The sequence below is a fragment of the Periophthalmus magnuspinnatus genome, chromosome 8, assembly GCF_009829125.3.
Source record: "Periophthalmus magnuspinnatus isolate fPerMag1 chromosome 8, fPerMag1.2.pri, whole genome shotgun sequence".
NCBI classification, from domain to species: Eukaryota; Metazoa; Chordata; class Actinopteri; order Gobiiformes; family Gobiidae; genus Periophthalmus; species Periophthalmus magnuspinnatus.
Genome location: NC_047133.1, coordinates 8,078,649 through 8,100,085, shown reverse-complemented (window position 1 = coordinate 8,100,085; position 21,437 = coordinate 8,078,649). Strand labels below are relative to the sequence as shown.

At 37.7% G+C, this 21,437-nt stretch overlaps 2 protein-coding genes and 1 long non-coding RNA gene across 3 annotated transcripts in view; 1 reads left to right on the top strand and 2 right to left on the bottom strand.

Moving 5' to 3' along the window:
- Positions 1-10,583, bottom strand: part of ppp1caa (protein phosphatase 1, catalytic subunit, alpha isozyme a) — a 33,574-nt gene extending 22,991 nt beyond the window's left edge. The window contains exons 1-2 of the mRNA XM_033970978.2: positions 10,406-10,583; positions 10,018-10,123 (exon numbers count right to left, since the gene is read on the bottom strand). Coding sequence (XP_033826869.1) covers positions 10,018-10,072 — 55 coding nt within the window. The 5' untranslated portion in view covers positions 10,073-10,123; positions 10,406-10,583. The remainder of the gene's footprint in view (positions 1-10,017; positions 10,124-10,405) is intronic.
- Positions 1-21,437, bottom strand: part of LOC129456477 (uncharacterized) — a 68,146-nt gene that overhangs the window by 22,991 nt on the left and 23,718 nt on the right. The gene's annotated exons all lie outside the window — the stretch shown is intronic.
- cldni (claudin i) lies at positions 14,182-20,058 on the top strand. The gene is made up of 3 exons (XM_033970931.2): positions 14,182-14,265; positions 16,247-16,379; positions 17,956-20,058. Exons 2-3 carry the CDS (start codon positions 16,248-16,250, stop codon positions 18,454-18,456), a joined length of 633 nt encoding a protein of 210 aa, XP_033826822.1. The 5' UTR covers positions 14,182-14,265; position 16,247; the 3' UTR covers positions 18,457-20,058.

The following is a 21,437-nucleotide window of genomic DNA, read 5'->3' as shown; positions in this document are numbered from 1 at the left end:
CGAATCACACAATTGTATAAAATGTCTACCCTTTTGATCACCGTAAACGATATTATTGCCCCATCCCCAAGTGCATCTTGACTTTACAACCTAAACTGCAAATCTTACAGCAAACGCATCACTTGTCAGAAAAATCCAAAACCGCCAAGCACTCCCTCCCTCGCAAACCAACAGAGACGAGGCTCCCGGAACTCGTAGCTGGTTCACTGAGCATTGATCCGACACCTACGTTGTACTAGTCTCCTGGATTGAGACCAGACTATTTAAAAACCATCTATTCTCAGACTTTGGACGCCTAGAAGAAGGTCGAGCGTGTTGCATAAGAGGATATAAATACTGCCACTATCAGGGCCCAGTCTGCATCAGGCCAAGTCTTATCACAGTGAATTTGGACCGTTTTGCAGAGGCGACCCAGAGTCCAGAGAGAGAAAGCTTTGGAATAAGACCAGTTACCTACAGCTGCTCTGGCCCAAGTCTGTGATTGGACAGATCCATTAATATTGAGTCTGCAATTTTTAAAAAAGCCCATGTTGTGCCATATTCTGATTTATGTTATAATGTTGTTTCCTCATCACAAACAGACCTGGAGTTGTGTTTTGTTTCATTCACACATTTTTAAGACACAAACCCTGCATATTTAGGCTGAGTTCTTCTCTCAAACAGAAAAAAACTCTGTTCCACCTCGTGATGTCAGGCGGTTTTAAATTCCATACCTCTTCACTAGAATCATTTGGATGGACTTCAGGCTTGGAACTGCCAATCTCTACTGAACAAAAGGTAAAACGTAGCTGTTAACTTGAAAACTACCACTTCATGACATCACAAGGTGGTTTGAGCTTTGGAGATGTAGACTGTCTCATAATGTTGAGTTGATGAGGCTGACAGCAACAGTTACAGAGAGGGGGCGACGTTTTTTCAACAGAATGTCAATTGGAGTCGATGGAGCCGAAGTACGCCCCGGCTCAATTCCTATTTGGAACCCTACGGCTAGCAGATTAGCTATGTCCATTTATATACAAAGTGGTTGCATGGCTACACCTGAAAGCTAATTGCTAACCCTATTTACTACAGGTCGTGGGAGTGGACACATTGATTCTATATATACACCCTCGCCACTCCTCTGCTTCTGTAATGCAAACGAGCCTTGAACATTTAATAAAGCAGAACAAGGACTCTGGCACATGTCCTGCTGCTTTCTACTCAAAGTCTAAGACAATATTGCAATTATATATATATATATATATACTGCAAAAATAATGATTGAAATTAATAAAGCCAAGAGGAGTCACTACTCTGTCAGACGCTCCATTAGACTTTAATTTGCATGGGCACCCCTCGGCGACATGGAGCGGGACTCAGTAGCATTTTGTTTAATCTGATTGGACCACAGACCATCTTTGAACCGTCAGTTGTGAGACCTGACTGTCATCAGAGCTCCCTCTCATGTGATCGACCCACAGTAAGAGCTCTTACTGGGAGGAGACACAGGGTTCCTTTATGTAAGAAAAGCAGGTATAAAAAAATCGTTTGTGCGTAAGTCCATAAAATTGATCAGCAACCTGGACCAACTGTGCAGATCTGTGAAGCCTGAGTGATTGTGTATTGTCCAGTTTTTTGTTATGCCATGTCTGTATGTTAATGCTACTGACCCCTTCTGCAAGTCAAATTTCTCCATGAAGAGATGGAAATAAATGAAACTTGAACTTGAATTTGAGCTTCAATTTAACACAGTCTGACCAGAAAGAGCTGACTTAGTGGAAATTACAACAGGTGAGCTGATATGTGCTGTTAAGTCTCTCACACATAAAATTACAGTCACAAGCTAGCCATCGTTAGCCAAATGCTTTTCAACAAAAAGGTGAGCGTGACTAACTGAAAAACGAACTCCTAAACAGGACGATGAACGCTCAGATTGATCACAGGCTCCTGAAAATGTGTTGTTTAAATCCATTTTGTATTTTTTCTTAAATCTTTTTTGACGATGTGTTAACGTGTGCATTGTATGTCCATGTTATCTGCTGAACATTACACCTTAGAGATACATGTAGTGCACCTCCGCGTGATGTCAATGCAAAGTATCAATATGTTTATCGTTTATTTTTCTTCATATGTTCCACCAGAGAGCTGAGAAGTCGTGGTTTCATCTGTTTTAACATGGCCTCTCCTGAGGTCAGTGGCTCATTGATTATAGACTTAAATGAACACTTGAGCAGATTTATGCGTGATCTGCTGTTACACAATCGTCATGGTAACACAAAGCCAGGACTGTTCACTCCGTGTTTACACTAAACTGTGCTCACATGGCAGAACACAATATTACAGCGTGTCCATAGGGTAAACAAACCGCACTCACACGGCAAAAACACAAACGGAACGGATGCATTTTAAAAGTGCATTATGTAACTTTTGAGAGTTGAGAGTTAGCTGCTTTCTCGTTTCCATGGAGATGTTATTGCTTAGTCTGGAGTGTTCCACAGTATGGCATTATATAGTTTAAGACTAGACTGAAACTCCACCACTTCTCCCTGGCATTAAATTAATAGCTAGGGCAGGATATCTTGGGCAAAGAACACTTAAAAAAAACACACAAAAAAACCAAACACCATGTATCGTTTTCTCTATTTGTTTTTAATGACTTTTTATGTGAAGCAGTAAGTCAGCTGAAGTTGTATTTAAATGTGAAATAGAAACAAAACTGAATAGAATATAAGTACTGTATTTCCAAGAATAAAAGCAGTTGTCGGTTCAGTGCAATTCAACTTATCTTCCACAATTTCTTTATATATGGCCTCCACACATGAAAAACATAAACACACACATATGCACACTCAGGCTTATATAACACAGACAATATAACGTACACATACATTATAAATACACATGTGCTGTATACTGGGGTTGCAGCAGACACAGAATTCTAGTTGGACTAAAGACGTGTCCTGCGAATCAATTGGTCGACTAAAAAAACAGGGTGTGGCCAAAGCTCTCAAAACTATTATGCGTCTGTATCAAACTGCAAATGCAAGACTACACCTGCAGGGGGAGCCCATGGAAAACCATACAGAAAACTGAACTTGTTTTCCCACATAAATAATCTAATTAAAATGAAAATAAAACTCCATCAATACAACCTTTCTATCAACCGATTAATCAACTACAGGACTACAGGCCTAGTAGACAAAGTGACACTGAAAAAACGGACGCTCTAAAAGGCTGTACAAGCTCATGGAGAAGAATGGGGTCCAGCGAGGCCGAGTTGCAGGTCGGATTCCAGATATTAAAGCAATTAAAACGGCTGCAAAAGAATAAATGTGAGAGAAGTTTAATGCTATACTATGAAACATTCCAGGCAAAACAATAACACCTCCATGGAGACGAGCAGGAGGCAGACCCCCTGTACAAGTATCAAAGCAATTTTTCATAGACTTTTTTGTTTATATAATGATAATAATATAAGTTGGTGGTTAACGGTTGAGCAAAAGAAAATTCCATACTGCGGGATAATATCTCCATGGAGACAAGCAGGAGGCCATCCACCAGAATGGTTACAAAAGCAGAAAAGTGATGTATCAAGTCAAATAATCTAAACTATTAAAGATATTGTCATAAATATGAATGTTTGAACAAGAGATCTCGCCTCGTCACTGAAGCACTGCATCTTTTTACAGCTTTAATCATCACAATTTGCTGCCGCTCCCTGCACGTGCGCACACACACAGACACACAAATACATGCACACACACAGACACACAAATACATGCACACACACACAAACAAACACATATGCAGACACACAAACAAGCACACAAATACATGCACACACAGATGCACAAGTGCAAGCACAGACATATATGTGCACACACACAAAAACAGGCATACACACACACGCATAAACACACAGACACACACACACAAGGATAGATACACACAGACATGCACACACAAACACACACAGAGAGACAGAGACACACAGGCACAATCACACAGACACGCAAACACACGCAGAGACAGACGTAAACACACACAGACACGCAAGCACAACACACACACAAACACACAGACATAAACACACAGACACACACACTCACAGAGACACACACACACACACATAAACACACGCAGACACACACAGCAGTGAATAAGAGCTGAGTTATGTAATTATGTGGCATTATGATTCAAATGTGGGAGCAGCAAAACCAAAGAAACACAAGCTCGTATTTGCCATTTAAGTAAATGCATCATTCAAAACACTTTTAAATAGATTATATTGTACTTCAAATAGATTATATTGTATTTTAAATAGATTGCATTGGTGGTATCGGGTCAGAGATCGAAGAGTATTGGGTTTTTCATGAACGGTGCCGATTATTTAGAATCCAGGCAAACAGCTGGTCAATCAGCTCTGTCCATATTTTTGGGACCATTTTGGTCATTTTTCCCAAATTTTATACAAACCCACAGCCCCTTTTTACCACAGACATATAAAAGAGCTGTGCAATTATGTTTGGGGCAGCTAAGTGTGCTAATAAAGCTTTGTGTGTGCTTTTAGGTCAGCCAAAACTAAATATCGGTTTGTGCTGGATATTTAAGCCGGTAGCCGATGTGCTAAAAACTGTAAATACTGGTCTGATATATTGATTTATCTTTATATTGTCCTTATTCTTTTGCCGTAAATAAGACTAAAGTGCACTTTCTTTGTGCTGGCGCTTCTGCAGGAATCCTGTTCACTTAAATGGAGAATCTGGGAAAAGTTTTAGAGCTAAAATAAGATATAAAGTAGTGTTAATTAGTTTAAAATGTTCATGTGACTAACAAGTCAACACGGCAACGACTCTCTGAAGGCTTTAAAAACAGCTCTGTAGTTCGTATATAGTGTATTTAATGACAAGATCGGCAGCTCCGCACAAAATAATACAACCTGAATAACTTCTGGAATAAGGTGAATAGGGATAAGATTTGCGATTTACTTTTTAAAACTAAGATTCAGTTCAAAGTTCACATTTTAAACTCGCCCAGGAGACTTGCGAAAAAGACTGAAATATGAACTGACAAACTAATACAAGAATCACATTTCAGGATATGTTTGTGCAGATCTAAACTACACGGTTAGCAGTTTTTATGCAGAATAAGACTGGAGACTTTTTTGTGGAGGAAATGATGCTGCTTAAAAAAATTGCAGTCTCTGTGATTTGCAAATTTCACCCATTCCAATGTGTTCTATTGCGATTAATCACACAGCTGGAGTTGGCTCCGTTATCGATCGCTAAGGCTGCACTTACTTATATAGTGTCCTGTCTTTTTATAGAAATCTGGTGTTGTACCTGTACTTTAGAGCCCTGCATACGTGTTATACAGCAGTGGAACAGTTTGTTATGTTTCCATTGCGGCTGGTGGGTCAAAACTGAAAATGGGGTTGTCGGGTGTAAATGAATGACTAGACCCCATCTCTGTTTCCAAACAACACAGGTCAGGGCCATTGGGTCGTTTAGATTAAGAAATCGTTATAGCCAAATGTTCACAGAAGAAAAACAATTAACCATTTTGTATTTAGTTAGGATTTTTGCAAGGTACTGAAGAAATGAGTTTAGTAAGAGCAGTGGTGGAAGTATTACTCAATTTTGTTGCTTAAGTTAAAGTACAGGTCCTGGAGCAAAAAAAAAAAAAAAAAAAAAAAAAAAAATCAAGTAAAAGTATCACATGAAAAAAATCTACTAACGTATTGAAGAACCTGTTTAAAAATGTACTTTAATACAGATTTGTGCTGGATTTTATTCAACAGAAACAATTATACTGATTATTTTTCCTGGCTGTTTGCATGTTAAAAATAAACCCTCAACTTTTTCAGCAGGTCTCAATAAATAATAATAAAAAATAATACTTTTACAAAAATGCTTTTAAAGTCCAGTTCAAAAATGTTGTGGAGTAGAAAGTACAGATACCTGCTCTCAACTGTAGTGAAGTAAAAGTAAAGCAATGTATTCACTGTGAAATGTACTTAAGTAACGTACAGATACCCAACATTTCTACTAAGGTACAGTACTTTACTACTTTTACTTTGTTACATTCCACCACTGAGTAAGAGTCAGAGTGGTTCAACAGTTAGTATTAAATTAACAGATTTATTTATTTTTTTTACCAGAAACGTATTGAAAAATCTAATGGTTTATTTCAAAATTATTATTATTATTAGATTAAAAATGTATCAGAAATAATGTCAGTATTTTGGTTGTATTTTTCAATAATTTCATTGGTTAAATGTAATCTCATTAGTTAGTCATTGGTTTCTCCAGAGCTGATTAGCCTCAGTTGTGTGGTTTTAAACTTTCAGAAAAGCTCAAAAAGACAAATTAAAGAGAAAAAGAATAAAACCACTCCAGTCATCGCGTGTGGCTTGCTATAAAAAGGAAGAGCATCTGGCATAAAGTCTGCCACATTCCCAAACAGTTACTGCGCAAATGTAGACATGGATAAAAGAACGAGCCACAAAAAGGAAAACTACAGATTATGAATTGATTTGAATATTGCAAGGGCTAATAGCATCCTCATGTGCTAGCTTACGCCAAGTGAAGCAACGTTGACACAGCACTATTATACAACCTAGATCCCGAAAACTTTCAAATTTGCAGCCTTTATTCTACTGGCTCCAAAAACTGTACGTTTTTTTTTTTTTTTTTTAGTTCTTTACGACCTTGAGCACCCATGGGAACCTGCTCTGGCGTCCTTTAGCCCGTGTTGATTTATGGGTGCTACAAATAAAACATGATGTTCCGTACAGCAGGCAAAGGTAAACAGCTTAGAGCCATGTTAAAGTCCAGACCGGGTCACGCGCTTCTCTGGGCCCAGTTTACTTATGCACTTTTATAAATACATAAGAAAACAGCTTCATAAAGGCCCAAATCTGCTATATCTAAGCCTGTCATGATAATCACTATATCGACTTTTCGTTACACATATGAAGCTGGAACAATATACGGTAGATAAGCGAAAAAGGGCAAATATCGGCCCAGTAAATCGGCCAACTGATATATCGTCTGGATGTCATTACAGTAGCTTAGTTCGTAGAGCGTTTGTGATTGATCTGAAGGTTCACGCTCGACATGGACATCAGATCAGCTCCACTGGCCCACAGGTTGGCGATACGATTCCAGCTTCCACAGATGAATGGTGATGTTGCGTCCTTGGGCAAGACACTTTTCTCACCTCGAACCCAATGTCTGTGTACACCGGTGTATGAATGGGTGAGTGGTTCCTTGATGTAAAGCGCTTTGAGTCTCTTGAAGGTGGAAAAGCGCTATTTAAAAACGTGACCATTTCATCAGCAGTAAATTGACAGAAGCAATTGACTAGATTTAATACCTAGCAACTTTTGTACTTTAAACCAGATGTTCTGTATAAATACACAAAAGCCAGTGCATTTTAAATTGTGAGATCCTAATCAATACTGTAACTACAATGTTCTTTTCTGATACAGCTCAGACAGAAAGCCAATATCTTGTGGTTATATGATAAGATTATCTCTGTTAGTGTAGTGAAGCTGATCAATCAACTGAAATGACAACCGATGCAATTAAAATGGCAAAAATGATTTCTGCTATGACTGAACATTTTCTAAATACAAAACGACTCAGATTTTTATGCAGTGCTTTTCCACCTTCAAGTCACTCAAAGAGCTTTACATCAAGAAACCACTCACCCATCCATACATACACTCATTCATACAGCAGTGTATACGGACGCTGATGTGTCTGCGGGTCAGTGGGTCTGACTTTCTTCTTCTGAGACTTTTAACAGTGGTTTACATCCAGGAAGTTGTATTACTGACTAAAAAATGCTCACATGTACTCCAGTAGAGCATCAACTCAACCAATGATGTTTACGTCGAGGGCGGGATTCGAACCGCCAACCTTTGGATTAGTGGGCAAACCGTGTAGCAAATGAGCTACTTTCTGATGTGAATGGTGATTGCTATTAGATTCATAGTTCTATCCACATCCAAAAGCATTAACATAATAGAAAAATGCAATATTCTAAACTAATATAGCCTCATGCATTTCAGAACATGCTTGTAGACGTCTAAACAAGATTAAGTAATTTTCTTCTTAAAAATACTTCAGCTTTATAATACAACTTGTACAAAATCTACTAATGCATGTCCCTCAGTCTTATCGGGTGTTAATGAAATGGCCTGAATCTTCACATTCTCACATCAGACAGAGTATGTGTCAATCAGAGTGGCGTTGTTTGGCTTCTCGTTCACGCGTGGGTCCGGAGGCAGGAGGCTGCAGCGGTGCATTGTAATCTCATCTCTGTCTGAAAACCACGTCCATCATACTGTCCTCGAAAAACATTGATCCCAAAACATCCAAATCCCAAAGCAGCAATTCTCCCCATCAAACTAATTTAATCCATTGCATGACCTCATAGCGCCTCTGCTTTCAGGGTCACGCGGTTAAGGTCAAATCAGAAAAGGTTCCGTCTGTGTATTGTGAACTATTGTGCGCTGGCATTTCGTGTTTTAGAAGTTAGAACAATGCATGGTGAAAAAGTCATTCATTCAGACAATTTTTTTCTGTTTTCTCATTGTTTGTAAAGCGTCTTTGAGTGTGCTATACAAGTCAGATGTATTATTATTATTACTGTTATTAATTATCATTATCATCATCATTACTTCAGTGCTTAAAAAAACTATTGTTGCCAACATGGGGCACATGAACTGGGGTGAGATGGTTTCTTTAAAGCTAAAAACAATAGCTGTAAAATATTAGTGAGATATATTATGAACAGGGATTAGATAGGTCATTGAAATACTTAAAGAAGATTTATTATGCAAAATTGACTTTTTGATTTTTGTATTCATGCATGTTTGGGCAATCTGTAATCACTTATTATTATTATTATTGATTGTGTTTATAGCGACTGCAGCTCCCATTGGGCACCGCAGTTTTCTACCATGGAAGTCAGCGGCTTTGTTTCATTTATCAAGTCATTTTAGATAAATATTTTAAATGTGCAAATTATAACATAATGATCCACGGGTGTCACAGATAACTATAACTATAGCAGACACAAGCACAATATGTCTTCCTCAAGTTAATCAACTACACTTTTTTTCCCCTTCATAAACAGCTTCCCATAGTAAGAAAAATTGCCAGTTGTGATTTGTGGATGTTTTGAATGAGACAACATTGTTTGCTGAAATATCCATCACAGTTCTAAATGAGTTTATGCATAATTTGGAAGAAAACAGAAAACTCGCTTGCAGATGTGCACAGTGACTTAGAAGACAAAACAAAAACATGAGTCTGTCTAAAGGAACTTCAAACCTTGTAGGTTTTAAATGTTTAAAAAGTCACATTTGTCTTGTCCTTGTTGTTCTCAATAGTGACACTACACCTGGTTAAATAAATGATAAGACTTAAGACTCAAGACTCCACAATTTTAACATACAGCAAATCTTTACCTTACCTCTGCAAAATAATAACACGTTTTACTGTTTTGCATAATGTTATTTTCTATATTTAGACAAGCTTCATTTAGAGGTGTATTGTACGTATTGTACTGAACAATGAAGCACATAAAACGACCGCAGACGAATGTGACGCTCAGTCCTGACCAATAATTAAGTGAGTAACACACTTGGAAATCATTAAAATGAATCACCTTGTCACAAAGCCTCTGGGTGTAGTCTGGAACAAGTTATTTTGCAAAAGATAAACACTTCTCACATGCAAGCAAGATTGCATCAAATCCACATACGGAATACTACAAACACCACCTTACATCATTAGATAAATAAATACTACTTAAATGCCATGGCTTCTGTGTAATCAAATGACATAACTTTACTACCCTTTGCCAATCACACTGTCCAATCCAGCCCTGATCTGGAAGTAAGCTGCTACAACAACGTACGTCAGTCCAACCGGCTCACAATAATAAAAATGCAAATCAAAACTCCAACCAGCTGCAAAGTGCGGAATTTAGACAGTTAACTGCATGCAAGGACGGATATCTTACCTTCCAAGAGGCGCTGAATTATCGAGTCGATGTTTAATTTGTCCGGCTCCGCCATTTTACGTGTATTTTTGACGTTCTCTGGCAGTCAAGACCTTCCGTGTTGCAGCTAAAATGAGAAGCAAAACGTAAAATACAAGGTGATCCCTTCTACAGTTACCCTTTGCACTGTGTTAGAAAAAAAGGGGGAAAAAAAGAAAAAAAAATACTGCATCGCTTTTAGTACCGCCCTAGTTTATGGAGAAACGTTACCCCCGATCCAATCAATCAATACGCTCATAAGCTAACCCACATAGCACTAGCCCGGCGATGTACGTTAGCATTCGTTAGCATCAGCGGCTAATCGGCTATTTTAAACGTCAAAAACGCGTCAAAATAAGCAGCTCCCAACCTTGTTTTTATGTCGGTCTTCTGGGGAATGCTATAACATGAATATATATCCTTAAGGTACAGTTTTGACCCCGATTCCCTCGCTTGTCCGGGTTCACTGTACCTTCCCCCAGGAACTTAAAAAAAATTCTGTTGAAGCGACTACGGTCACAGAGGAGGCGGGTCCAACTGCATGCGTCAGAGATTCTCCCGCGCTGATTGGTCCGTTGTGGGGTTTGGAAGTAAATTGAGAAGTTTGATTGGTTCGTGTTCACATCCGTCATGTACGTAGGCCGCCGCCCCCAGCCGCTCACAACCAACGGCATCAATGAAGATTCAAACCCACAGAGGACGCTCACAGGACGCCACCGTGCGTTTACAGAGGGGACTGCAGATGCATATTTACATTCAATAGAGCTATGACAGTTAGTTAGTATATAGACAGATAGATAATAATAATAATAATAATAATAATAATAACAACAACAACAACAATAATAATAATAATATAATAATAATAATAATAATAATAATAATAATAACAATAACAATAACAATAACAATAACAATAATAATAATAATAATAACAATAATAATAATAATAATAATAATAATAATAATAATAATAATAACTTTCTTTTAATAATAATAATTATTATTATTATTATTTGAGACCTGCTGAAAAGCCTGAAGAGTTTATTTTTTTTATCAAGTTATTTCTGGTGAACAAAATTCAGCACAAATCTTTATCCCAATCACTACATTTGAAGCCTTTTATTAAGTTTATTAGTTAAGTTAAGTTTATTCATTTTTATTCTCCATAAATATACAAAATAAATATACAAAATAAATATACAAAACAATATATTACAGCTTTACAAACCTGATGTGACGTGCAGTAGTTTCATTAGTGGGATGCAGCTGATTGTGTTATGATAGGGCTCTGAAGGGGGAGTGACTTTAGATAAATCATGTCAACATTGTGATATAAATATGTTGCGTGTTAGCAGTTAATACCCCATAGAAGTAAAATACCCCCTCTTTAAACCTTTATCTTCTTGCTTTGGGTTATTCTTCTCTTGTTTACACTGACTCATGTTCAGGGTGAATCACACACACACATACACACAGACATGATCATACACTTACCTGCAGTTTGTCAGGTGGGTGGACAGTGATTGCTGCCATAGTGGAAAGAAATGACAAGTTTATACATTGTTCATATATGCATGATGATCTGATAAAGAGAACAAATCATTTTTATAGGCTTAGTTCTTATGGAAATTGTTTCTATTTATTTATCTGTCTAAGATTTTAAAGCCTAATTTAAAGTCCAGCATACATTAAAGATTGCCAAGAATTGCCTTTTTAAAGAGGGGTACAGGTACATTGACAAAATAATAACATAATTAAAAGTCCTTTCATGATTTAAAAGTCCTGTATTCTTGGACACCAGCATGTACTTTGAATTTGTTATAGACCAGGTTTAGATTTAGATTGGCCAGGACTCCCTTGAAAAAGAGGTTTTTAATCTCAATGGGACCTTCCTGGTTAAATAAAGGTTAAATAAAAAATAAATAAAGATGAGTTTATTTGTCATTTTTTGGCTGGCCTGTAGTAAAAGTATAGAGTCTGATAAGTCTGTGGTTTAATAGAATAACTGTTGTGGGGAGAAGTAGTTGAGCATCAGCAGCAATAGTTCTCTAGACGTTTTGCCGTGGACATGACGAAGAAGAAGAAGTGTTGCACAAAAGAACAGTATCAGTAGAGGCTGCCACAAACGTCAGTCACACCGCCATCTTGGTTGACTCCGCTTGATTGTTTCAATTGGTATCTCCTCTGGAAGCTCTTTCGCCACATTTGGTGTAAAACGTCAGTAGCGTCTCAGCGGTCTGTAGCTAGCTTCTTCCGCGGTCTCCATGGATACAGGAAAAGCAAACACCTCATTTCACACAATCTTGAGCTCTGTTTTTAACGTCATATCTTAAGGTTTATCCAACAAAGAATTTCAGCTTGTGCAGTTCAAGAGACACAAGTCCAGGGCTGTAGTCTTGTGTAAAATGAGATGTTTGCTTTTCCTGTATCCATGGAAACCGCAAAAGAAGCTAGCTACGGTCCGCCGGGATGCTACAGACGTTTGACACCAAATGTGGCTCGTCCTTGTGTCCCTTGAACTACACATGCTGCACTTCTTAGTTGGTTAAATCCCAAGATATGATGTTAAAAACTAAGCCCAAAAAACAAAAAAATTCTAAAACTGCTCAGTGTGTGAGCTAGGCAGCCACAAGAGCAGCCAGCCACTCCAGAAATAAAAAAATCTATATGTAAAAAGAGTATAGGATTAGTGTCTGAACTTTGAATTGGCCTCTCTGTCAATTAATTCGCTCAAACTAAAATTGATGATTGGAAATGTTTAATTATGTTTTCCTAATTACATTTATTTGATATAAAAAGTCTTAAAACAGATGATTCAGCACTTAAACTACCACAAGTCTACGTCTCTCTCTGTTTGATGTAATTAGGCCTCCTGTATGTGTCAGAGCACGTGTTTGGTCAAAAAATAGATTCTATTTGAGTTCCATTTAGTTTCCCAACTCTTTTTTTTCATAGGGAATTCACCACTTACGTCTATCCCATGTCTCACTTCCCAAAATTAGAGCACATCTCACTGTAGTTTCGACACAAACATAACTCAAATATGCAGCAGGGAGGGGGCCGACGTCAAGGAAACAGGGGACGTCCCGCGAATGTGAACTTCACATGTGGTGAGTCATGAGTGCATCAGAACCAAAACCAAAACTTTGCTTTGTGAATTAAGGCTTGTGTGATAACAAAATAGTTCATTTTTTAAAGGGCACATATCACGCTGTTTTCTGATCTATGTTATAATGTCTTTTTCTCATCACAAACAGACCTGGAGTTGTGTTTCATTTCATTCACACATGTTTAACACACAAACCCCGCATTTTAGTTCTTTTCTCCATCTGAAAACACCCTATTCCACCTTGTGATGTCATCATGTGGAAATACAGGAAGTGCTCCACTGTGTTTTTAAACTCCATACATTTTCACTAGAATCATTTGGATAATTTCAGACCTGGAATTGCCAATCTTTACTGAACTAAAGGTAAAAACTAAAAGGTAGCTGGAGTTGTGTTTTATTTCATTCACACATGTTTGAGTAACACTTTATTATTACTCTGTGTGCATCTCCAAAGTTCAAAATGCTCTGTTCCACCTTGTGATGTAATGAAGTGGCAGTTTTCAATTCAAGTTTTACATTTAGTAATTACAGGGCTGAATGTTTTAAAATTATTCTGGTGAAGATGCATGGAGTTTAAAAACACAGTGGAGCACTTCCTGTATTACCACACGATGACATCACAAGGTGGAACAGAGTGTTTTCTGTTTGAGAGAAGAACTCAGCCTAAATATGCAGGGCTTGTGTGTTAAACATTTGTGAATGAAACAAAACACAACTCTAGGTCTGTTTGTGATGAGGAAACAACATTATAAAAGGGTAGTATGGTAGTATGGGCACTTTAAGTAGTTACTAGTCTAAATCTTAAAAAAAAAAAAAAAATAGTTTGCAGTTATTATAAAGTTGTATATTTCAAAATCCCATTCAAACTGTGTAACATTGTGTAACAGTCTATGAGTTGTATCCAAATCTTAAACTGCAAAACTGAAGGGGAACTGAGGAATTAGGCAAGTCCAGTCTGGTCTGCGTGTACGGGTCCCGCCCTGAGCCCTCACCTCACATTCCTAGTTCAAATACCCCCTTTACGTCCGATACGCCCCATTTCAGAAGAGCATCCCACAAGAAGCAACAAGCAGCAAGAGCACCTGAGTTTGGAAGCAAGAGATCAACAAGAACATAAGGTAAGTGTCCTCTATATGAATGAAGAGAAATGTAGATCTGTCATGTTGTATGGGGTCAGTGACTAAATACAGCATTGTATTTGAAAGCTGGAAGCGAAAATAGTGTTTTTAACTTATCTTAGTCTTATTTTGAAAGGCGGTTTTGCAGTTTTGTCTGTGTTACATGGAAGAAGCATCACATATTTAAGTTTTGGTTCAAGTTTTTTATAAAAGAAAGAGAACAAACAATTTATTTGAGCGATAAAAACATCTTGTATAAAGCTGAATACTCTGTACGCAATTGACTACTACTGCTGATGCTTTAAACAAAATAACGACCAAAAAAAAAAAGTATACTACAAAAAAATCCTACAAAATCAGATGACAAATATAAGTTATAATGAACAACTTGAAACTTGAAAAACGATTTAACAGAATATGTGATTTAGGTCAATTTTGGGATCTTTACTGAAAATCGAACCCATTAGAGTTTAATTGAATACATATTTTTATTGAATACACATATTTATTTAAATTAAAAAGTCAAAAATGCACCAGTATTATGGAAATTGATGTATCCAATGGAATAGTAACCAATTCAAAACCTCAAAGACCCAATTAACCTACAATAGAAATAATACATTGGTTTACTATTATTATTATTACTACTACTACTACTACTACTACTACTACTACTACTACTACTACTACTACTACTACTACTACTACTACTACTACTACGACTTTTACATTTTTTAGATATTTCCAATCATTGTGGACCAGATCATGTAGGAGCCTTGAAATAAACCATGAAATGTTTTGGGAAAAAACGAAGAAAACAACTCAAAATAAGACACTGATATTTGAATTGGTAGAAAAGTTCCAAAACAACACTGCCGGTCACATTTCTTTGTAGGCGTTTGGATACCTGTGTAAAAGGAGGGTATGTGGTTTGAATGGGGCGTAACCAGCGTCTGGGTCTGGGCCTGTCCCGACACAGCCCTATATATTGTATATCCAGCGGCTAGAGGTCCTGTACGGGCCTGTCTGAGGGCGTAAATGTACCCAAAGATATTCAATCATGAGAGAGGCGGCTAAGAAATACAGCTCGGAGACATGGAAACTGCATTTTGGTGATTCTATACAAGTTTATTTCTATAGCGCATTTAAAATAACCTGAGCTGATCAAAGCGTGTCACATAAAAGTCAACAAAGAACAAATATACGGATAAGAAGAAACACAGGCAAAGATATAGAAGATAGACACTAAGATATCCTGTTTAGATAGTGTTAAATGCCAGGGAGGAGAGGTGGGTTTTCAGTCTAGTCTTTAACTGCAATGAGGTCTCAGAGGATTTGACAGGCAGAGGGCGCTGTTCCATAGTCTGGGCACTGCCACAGAAAAGGCTCTGTCATTTCTGGTCTGAAGTCGGACCAACAGGACCTGATCAGCTGACGCCAGGATAGAAATCAGATCACAATTAGTCATTTATTTACCGTAGATTAATGTAAAGGTCCTATATTATGCTAAATTGACTCTTGTGAGCTTTAATCCATGTTAAATGCTGTTACCTCCTCAAAAACATATCTGGAGATGTGTTTTGTTTCAGTCACACATGTTTGAGTAATCCTTATTAGGCCGACTACATCTCCAAAGCTCAAAATGCTCTGTTCCACCTTGTGATGTCATAAACTGGTAGTTAACAGCTACTTTTTCCCTTTAGTTCAGTAGAGATTGACAATTCCAGGGCTGAAATTATTCAAATGATTCTAGTGAAGGTGTGTGGAGTTTAAAAACACAGTGGAGCACTTCCTGTATTACCACATGATGACATCACAAGGTGGAACAGAGTGTTTTATGTTCCAGAGAAGACCTCAGCCTAAATATGTTTATGATGAGGAAACATTATAACACAGATCAGACAACAGTGTAATATGTAAGTAATATGTAATACGGAAGATTTTATCCATGTTCTAAGTCTTGTTTTCTCCCTTGTTGCAGGATGGGTTCAGTTGGAGTTCAGATAGTGTGCGTGGCTCTCGGGGTCCTGGGACTCATCGGGGTCATCGTGTGCTGCGCCATCCCACGCTGGACCATGTCTTCTTTTGTGGGCTCCAACATCGTCACGGCACAGGTACAAAACAAGGGATTACAGATAACCACGCTTAGATCAGGACGATAAAAGCCTCGGTAACTGGGACAACTACAATAAAGTAGACGCAAGTAGGCCTAACTGTTGCTATGACGTCACCACAGCAAAGCTCACTGGGTAAAGGCCAGTCGTTTGGAAAGTTGAGGTTCAACTCTTATAAATCAAATAACATTAATAGTCTTGGAAATGACTCAACTTAGAAAAATACGTTTGGTACTTGCATAGACTGTATATATAAAAAGCTAACCTGCTAGCCGCCGCGTTCCAAACAAGAAGTGAGCATGGGCGCGCTTCCAACTCCATCGAATCTGGCTTTAATTCACTTTCTATTGAAAAACTGTGACCCCTCTCTCTGTCAGACTCATCGTTTTGGTCTTAAAATGTTCATATTAACCCGCGCTACAAGATACTCATGTTTTTATTTCGCTATTGTTCCCGTGATTTAAGCTAAGAACATTAATAACAGACAAATCAAGGCGCCTTTTTTTCCCCGAGGTCACTCCCGCTAGCGTTAACAACAGGTTTGATTGACAGCGTTGCTAAGCAGGGGCGTTGCCTTCAATAGCCTCGCTCTGGATTGGCTCTTTGGTTGCTATAATACTCGCCGCCGGAATTTCAAATATGCAGCTTGGCTCTAAATACGCCCATATAACCACTAGCCTCGATGAGCTTCATGTAACTGGAGCCGAACGCTATGGGTGACGTCACACTCACTTAGTCCACTTCTTCATACAGTCTACGAGTACTAGTTAAGTAAGAATAACTGTAAAGTGAAGGAGTTGTGAAAGAAAATCAAAGTCTGTCAACATAAAGCTTTTGTCACTTGTGGACACAGATAGAGGAGTGGTTTTCCACTGTAGAATATAGTACTCAAGTAGGATTCAGAGTGCGGTGTGTGAAACGTACTCTCAGAAGTATCAAAGAGTTACTTAAGCGAATGTAACTGAATATTACCCACGTTGAAGTTATATGCAAGCTGAGAAAAGCATTACGTAAGACAAATTATGTTGTAATTAGCCTCCTCAATGGGTCTAGTGCAGCACCACCAGTGTAATGTGTGGCTTTTAAAACTACCACCAGATCTTAACCTACACTAGATTAGGCTTAAATGAGACTAAAATGAGACTAAACCATGAATTAGGTAGATTTAAATAAAGACAAACCCAAAAGATGACAAAACATTAAATAAATAAATGAATGAATGAATAAATAAATAAATAAATAAATAAATAAATAAATAAATAAATAAATAAATAAATAAATAAATAAATAAATAAATAAATAAATAAATAAATAAATAAATTGATATCTGTAGTAAAAGAAAAATTCAATTCTGTCAAATGGACAAAAAGTTATTTGAGCGACTTCTTCAGTTCTGGTCAGATTGCTGGTGGACCTTATATCTATCTGAAGGGAGGAGCTAGCTATACTGAAACTAACGCATCTTCACGCCTATTACTGGCTGGCCCTACTGTTTTTCTTGTAATATCAGTGTATAGGTACCACAGTTTTAGAAACACTGAATACCATAACATAACCCGTATCGTTCTTCCCACAGAGCACATACAAAGGCCTCTGGATGGAGTGCGTGGTCCAGAGCACAGGGCAGCAGCAGTGCAAAAACTACGACTCCCTCCTCGTGCTGCCCTCTGACCTCCAAGCCGCCCGAGCCATGACCATCATCAGCGCCATGGTCAGCTCCCTCTCCCTCCTCATCCTCTTCTGCGGCGCCGACTTCACCACCTGCGTCGAAAATGAAGACGTCAAACCCAAAATAAGCCTCATAGCCGGGATCGGTCTGATAATCGCCGGGATACTGGTGATCATCCCCGCTAGCTGGTCGGCCAATACGGTCGTGAGGGAGTTCAACAATCCCATGATCACCGGATCGCAGAAGATGGAGTTAGGGCCGTGTATTTTCATTGGTTGGGGAGCGGGGGTTTTGCTGTTGATCGCCGGGGGGCTGTTGTGTTGTTTTAGCAGACCGAAGAGCAGCTCCGGTGGTACGGCTAAGTACTACAGCAACTCGTCTCCATCTGCCCCCAAAAACTACGTGTAAGGAGAAAATACGTGCAAAAAAGTTACGTTAGAAAGTTAAATTTGATAGAAAAACTCAGCGTCTTCATTTGGGCTGTTCCAGTATGATATTAAATGCATTTGCTATTAATAATTGTTTTATTTACCGTATTTTCCGGAGTATAAGTCATATAAGTTTTTCATAGTTTGGCCGGGGGGTGCGACTTATACTCAGATGTAATTTATATGTGAAATGTATGTTTTTTTCTTCACTATTATGCATTTTTTGACTGGTGCGACTTATACTCAGGTGCTACTTATACTCCGGAAGATACGTTAATCTTTTTTAATCTGTTTTTTTTTATGTTGGTGTAAAACAGTTTTTTGGATTATAAAAGAATACTTAAAATGTTTACGTTCGACTAACTTAAAATATATAGATGGAATAAAACACAACATGAGGAATTTATTTAAAGTCAGTATTTCATTTGTGTGTTGTCATGTTTCAACACTTAAAACACTGATTCATTATAATTAATAGACAATTAACAGGTAGTTACACTGGAATAGTAGACTTTGTATATAATGGTATTTAGACTGTATATATAAACTGACATAGCTAACCTGCTAGCCGCCACGTTCCGAATAGAAAGAGAGCATGGATGCACTTCCTGTTCTGTACACTCTGGCTCCAATTCACTTTATATTGAAAAATTTTGGCCCCTCTCTCCATAACTTCTGCTGTTAGACTCGTCATTTTTGTCTTAAAATGTTCATATTAACCCGCCCTACGTGATTCTAGTACTGTAACCCGGCCTCCTGTAACCGCTAGCATCGACGAGCGTCATTTGACAGGAGCTGAACGCTATCGCTGACGTCAAACTAGTCACATTAGTCACATTAGTCCACTTCTTTAAACAGTCAGTGGGTATAACTGGTATTTCACAATGGCGTTATGTGGTGTTAGACTGTCTGGACCACAAATAATTTGGGTTTTGCCAGATATTAAGTAATGATCATAGACTGTGTGTTTAAGTACGGGGCGTTTTTGGATGGTATTGCGGCATGTAACTTCACAAATCCAAAATGGCCGCTCCAGTAGAGTTTGGCTCAAGGATCAAAATGTGTCATCTATAATATACAGTCTGTGTGAACAACCACTGCAACTTTTTCATTTTTCTATTGTAAATATTCAATTTTCTTAACACATTTATTGTTTTTTTATGTTTCTTTTTGCTTTTGTTAACTGTTTAGCATCACTGGAAATTACATAAGCTACATTATCAAAATATAAATGTGTAAAACCAATTGTGATTTCAATGATTAGTTTATGAATTAGGCGTTTTTGTACAAATTAAATGTTGCACTAGCTCTTTTTTCTTACTAAAACTCGTAATCCTAAAACGTAAATTTGAACGAGGCAACATGTATTATAGTTTTATAGTTTAGAGTTTAGTCTAGTGTGATTTTAGTATTAGAAGTAGTTTAGAGATGTTTTTTGTGTTTTTTTCATTGTTTTTTGTCAACCAAAGGGAGCGCACTTGGCCTCAGGGAGCATTGAAAACACTCACCCTTATTTTGACATTTATCAAGTAACTGTTTTGTACTAAGACATGGATAAATAAATAAATTGCGTAACCTAAAATGATGTTGTGTTTTGTGTTTGTGACTTCCTGTTCTCTTTGGTCATTATGAAGAAGAATAGGGCCCAGGACAAGACGTCACATGGGCCCCCTCTAATACAAAGTAATGGGAAGAAGGTCCAATATGGGCCCCAAGAACAGACCTTTTTGTTCCCTGTCCACTCCCTCCTGACACTGAAAACTATTTATTTATTTAAGACATGGTGATGTTGGTTAAAGCAACACTGTGTAACTTTCTGGAGGGGCCACATCACCTGCATCATACTATGGAAATACAAAGTTAAAACTACACTTTGGGACATTCTCCATGGAGACAGACAGTGGTGGAAGAAGTACTCACTTTTTGTTACTTAATTAAAAGTATAGATACTGGGGCAAGTAAAAGTACCATATGAAAATGTCTACTCAACTAAAAGTATAAAATTATTTATTTAAAAATGTATGTAAAAAGAAGGTTTTGAGATCTAAGAAAGCTTCAAATGTAGTGATTTTGATAAAGATTTGTGTTGAATTTTGTGCAACAGAAACAAACTGAATTGATCATAGCAAAAGCCAAAGTTAAATCTGTCAACTGGACAAAAAGTTGTAGAAGTGAAGACGTTCGGCTGCTCGTTCAAGCTGCTTCTTCACTTCTTATTGGTGGACACTGTCTTATATCTATCTAAAGGGAAGAGCTAATTAATTATTGAACAACTAAATAATTCAATCAATCGTTTTTATTTGTATATTTTTGTTTGCTCAAATTTTAAATGTGTTAAAAAAAACCCTCAGCCTTTTCAGCAGGTCTTAAAAAATAATAAAAAATACTTTTAATTTTCAGTCCAGTTCAAAAATTTAGTGGAGTAGAAAGTACAGATACTGCTCTCAAATGTAGTGAAGTAAAAGTAAAAGCTATCCACTGTAAAGTAAAGTAAAGTACAGATACCTAATTTTTTTTTATTTATTTATTTTTTTACTTAAGTACAGTACTTTATTTCTTTTTGTTTGTTGCGTTCCACCTCTGGACATTTCCATGGACATATAAATCACAATCTATTTTTGGGCTAAAAGTTACTCAGTGGAGCTTTACAGTTAAGGTTTGGGTTAGGGGCATAGACTGATAACACGTTCCAAATAAAAAGTGATCATGGGCGCACTTCCTGCTCCATTGACTCTGGCTCCAATTCACTTTACATTGAAAAATTGTCACTCCTCTCTCTGTGACTGCTGCTGTCAGACTTGTCATTTTGGTCTTAAAAATTGAGTACGTAAATCAAGATATGAACATTAATAACAAATTTACCTTCAACAGCCTCACTCCGGATTGGCTCTTTGGTTGCTATGACGACTCGGCTCCAAATTGGCCCCTGTAGACGCCTGCTAGCCTCGACGAGCTTCATTT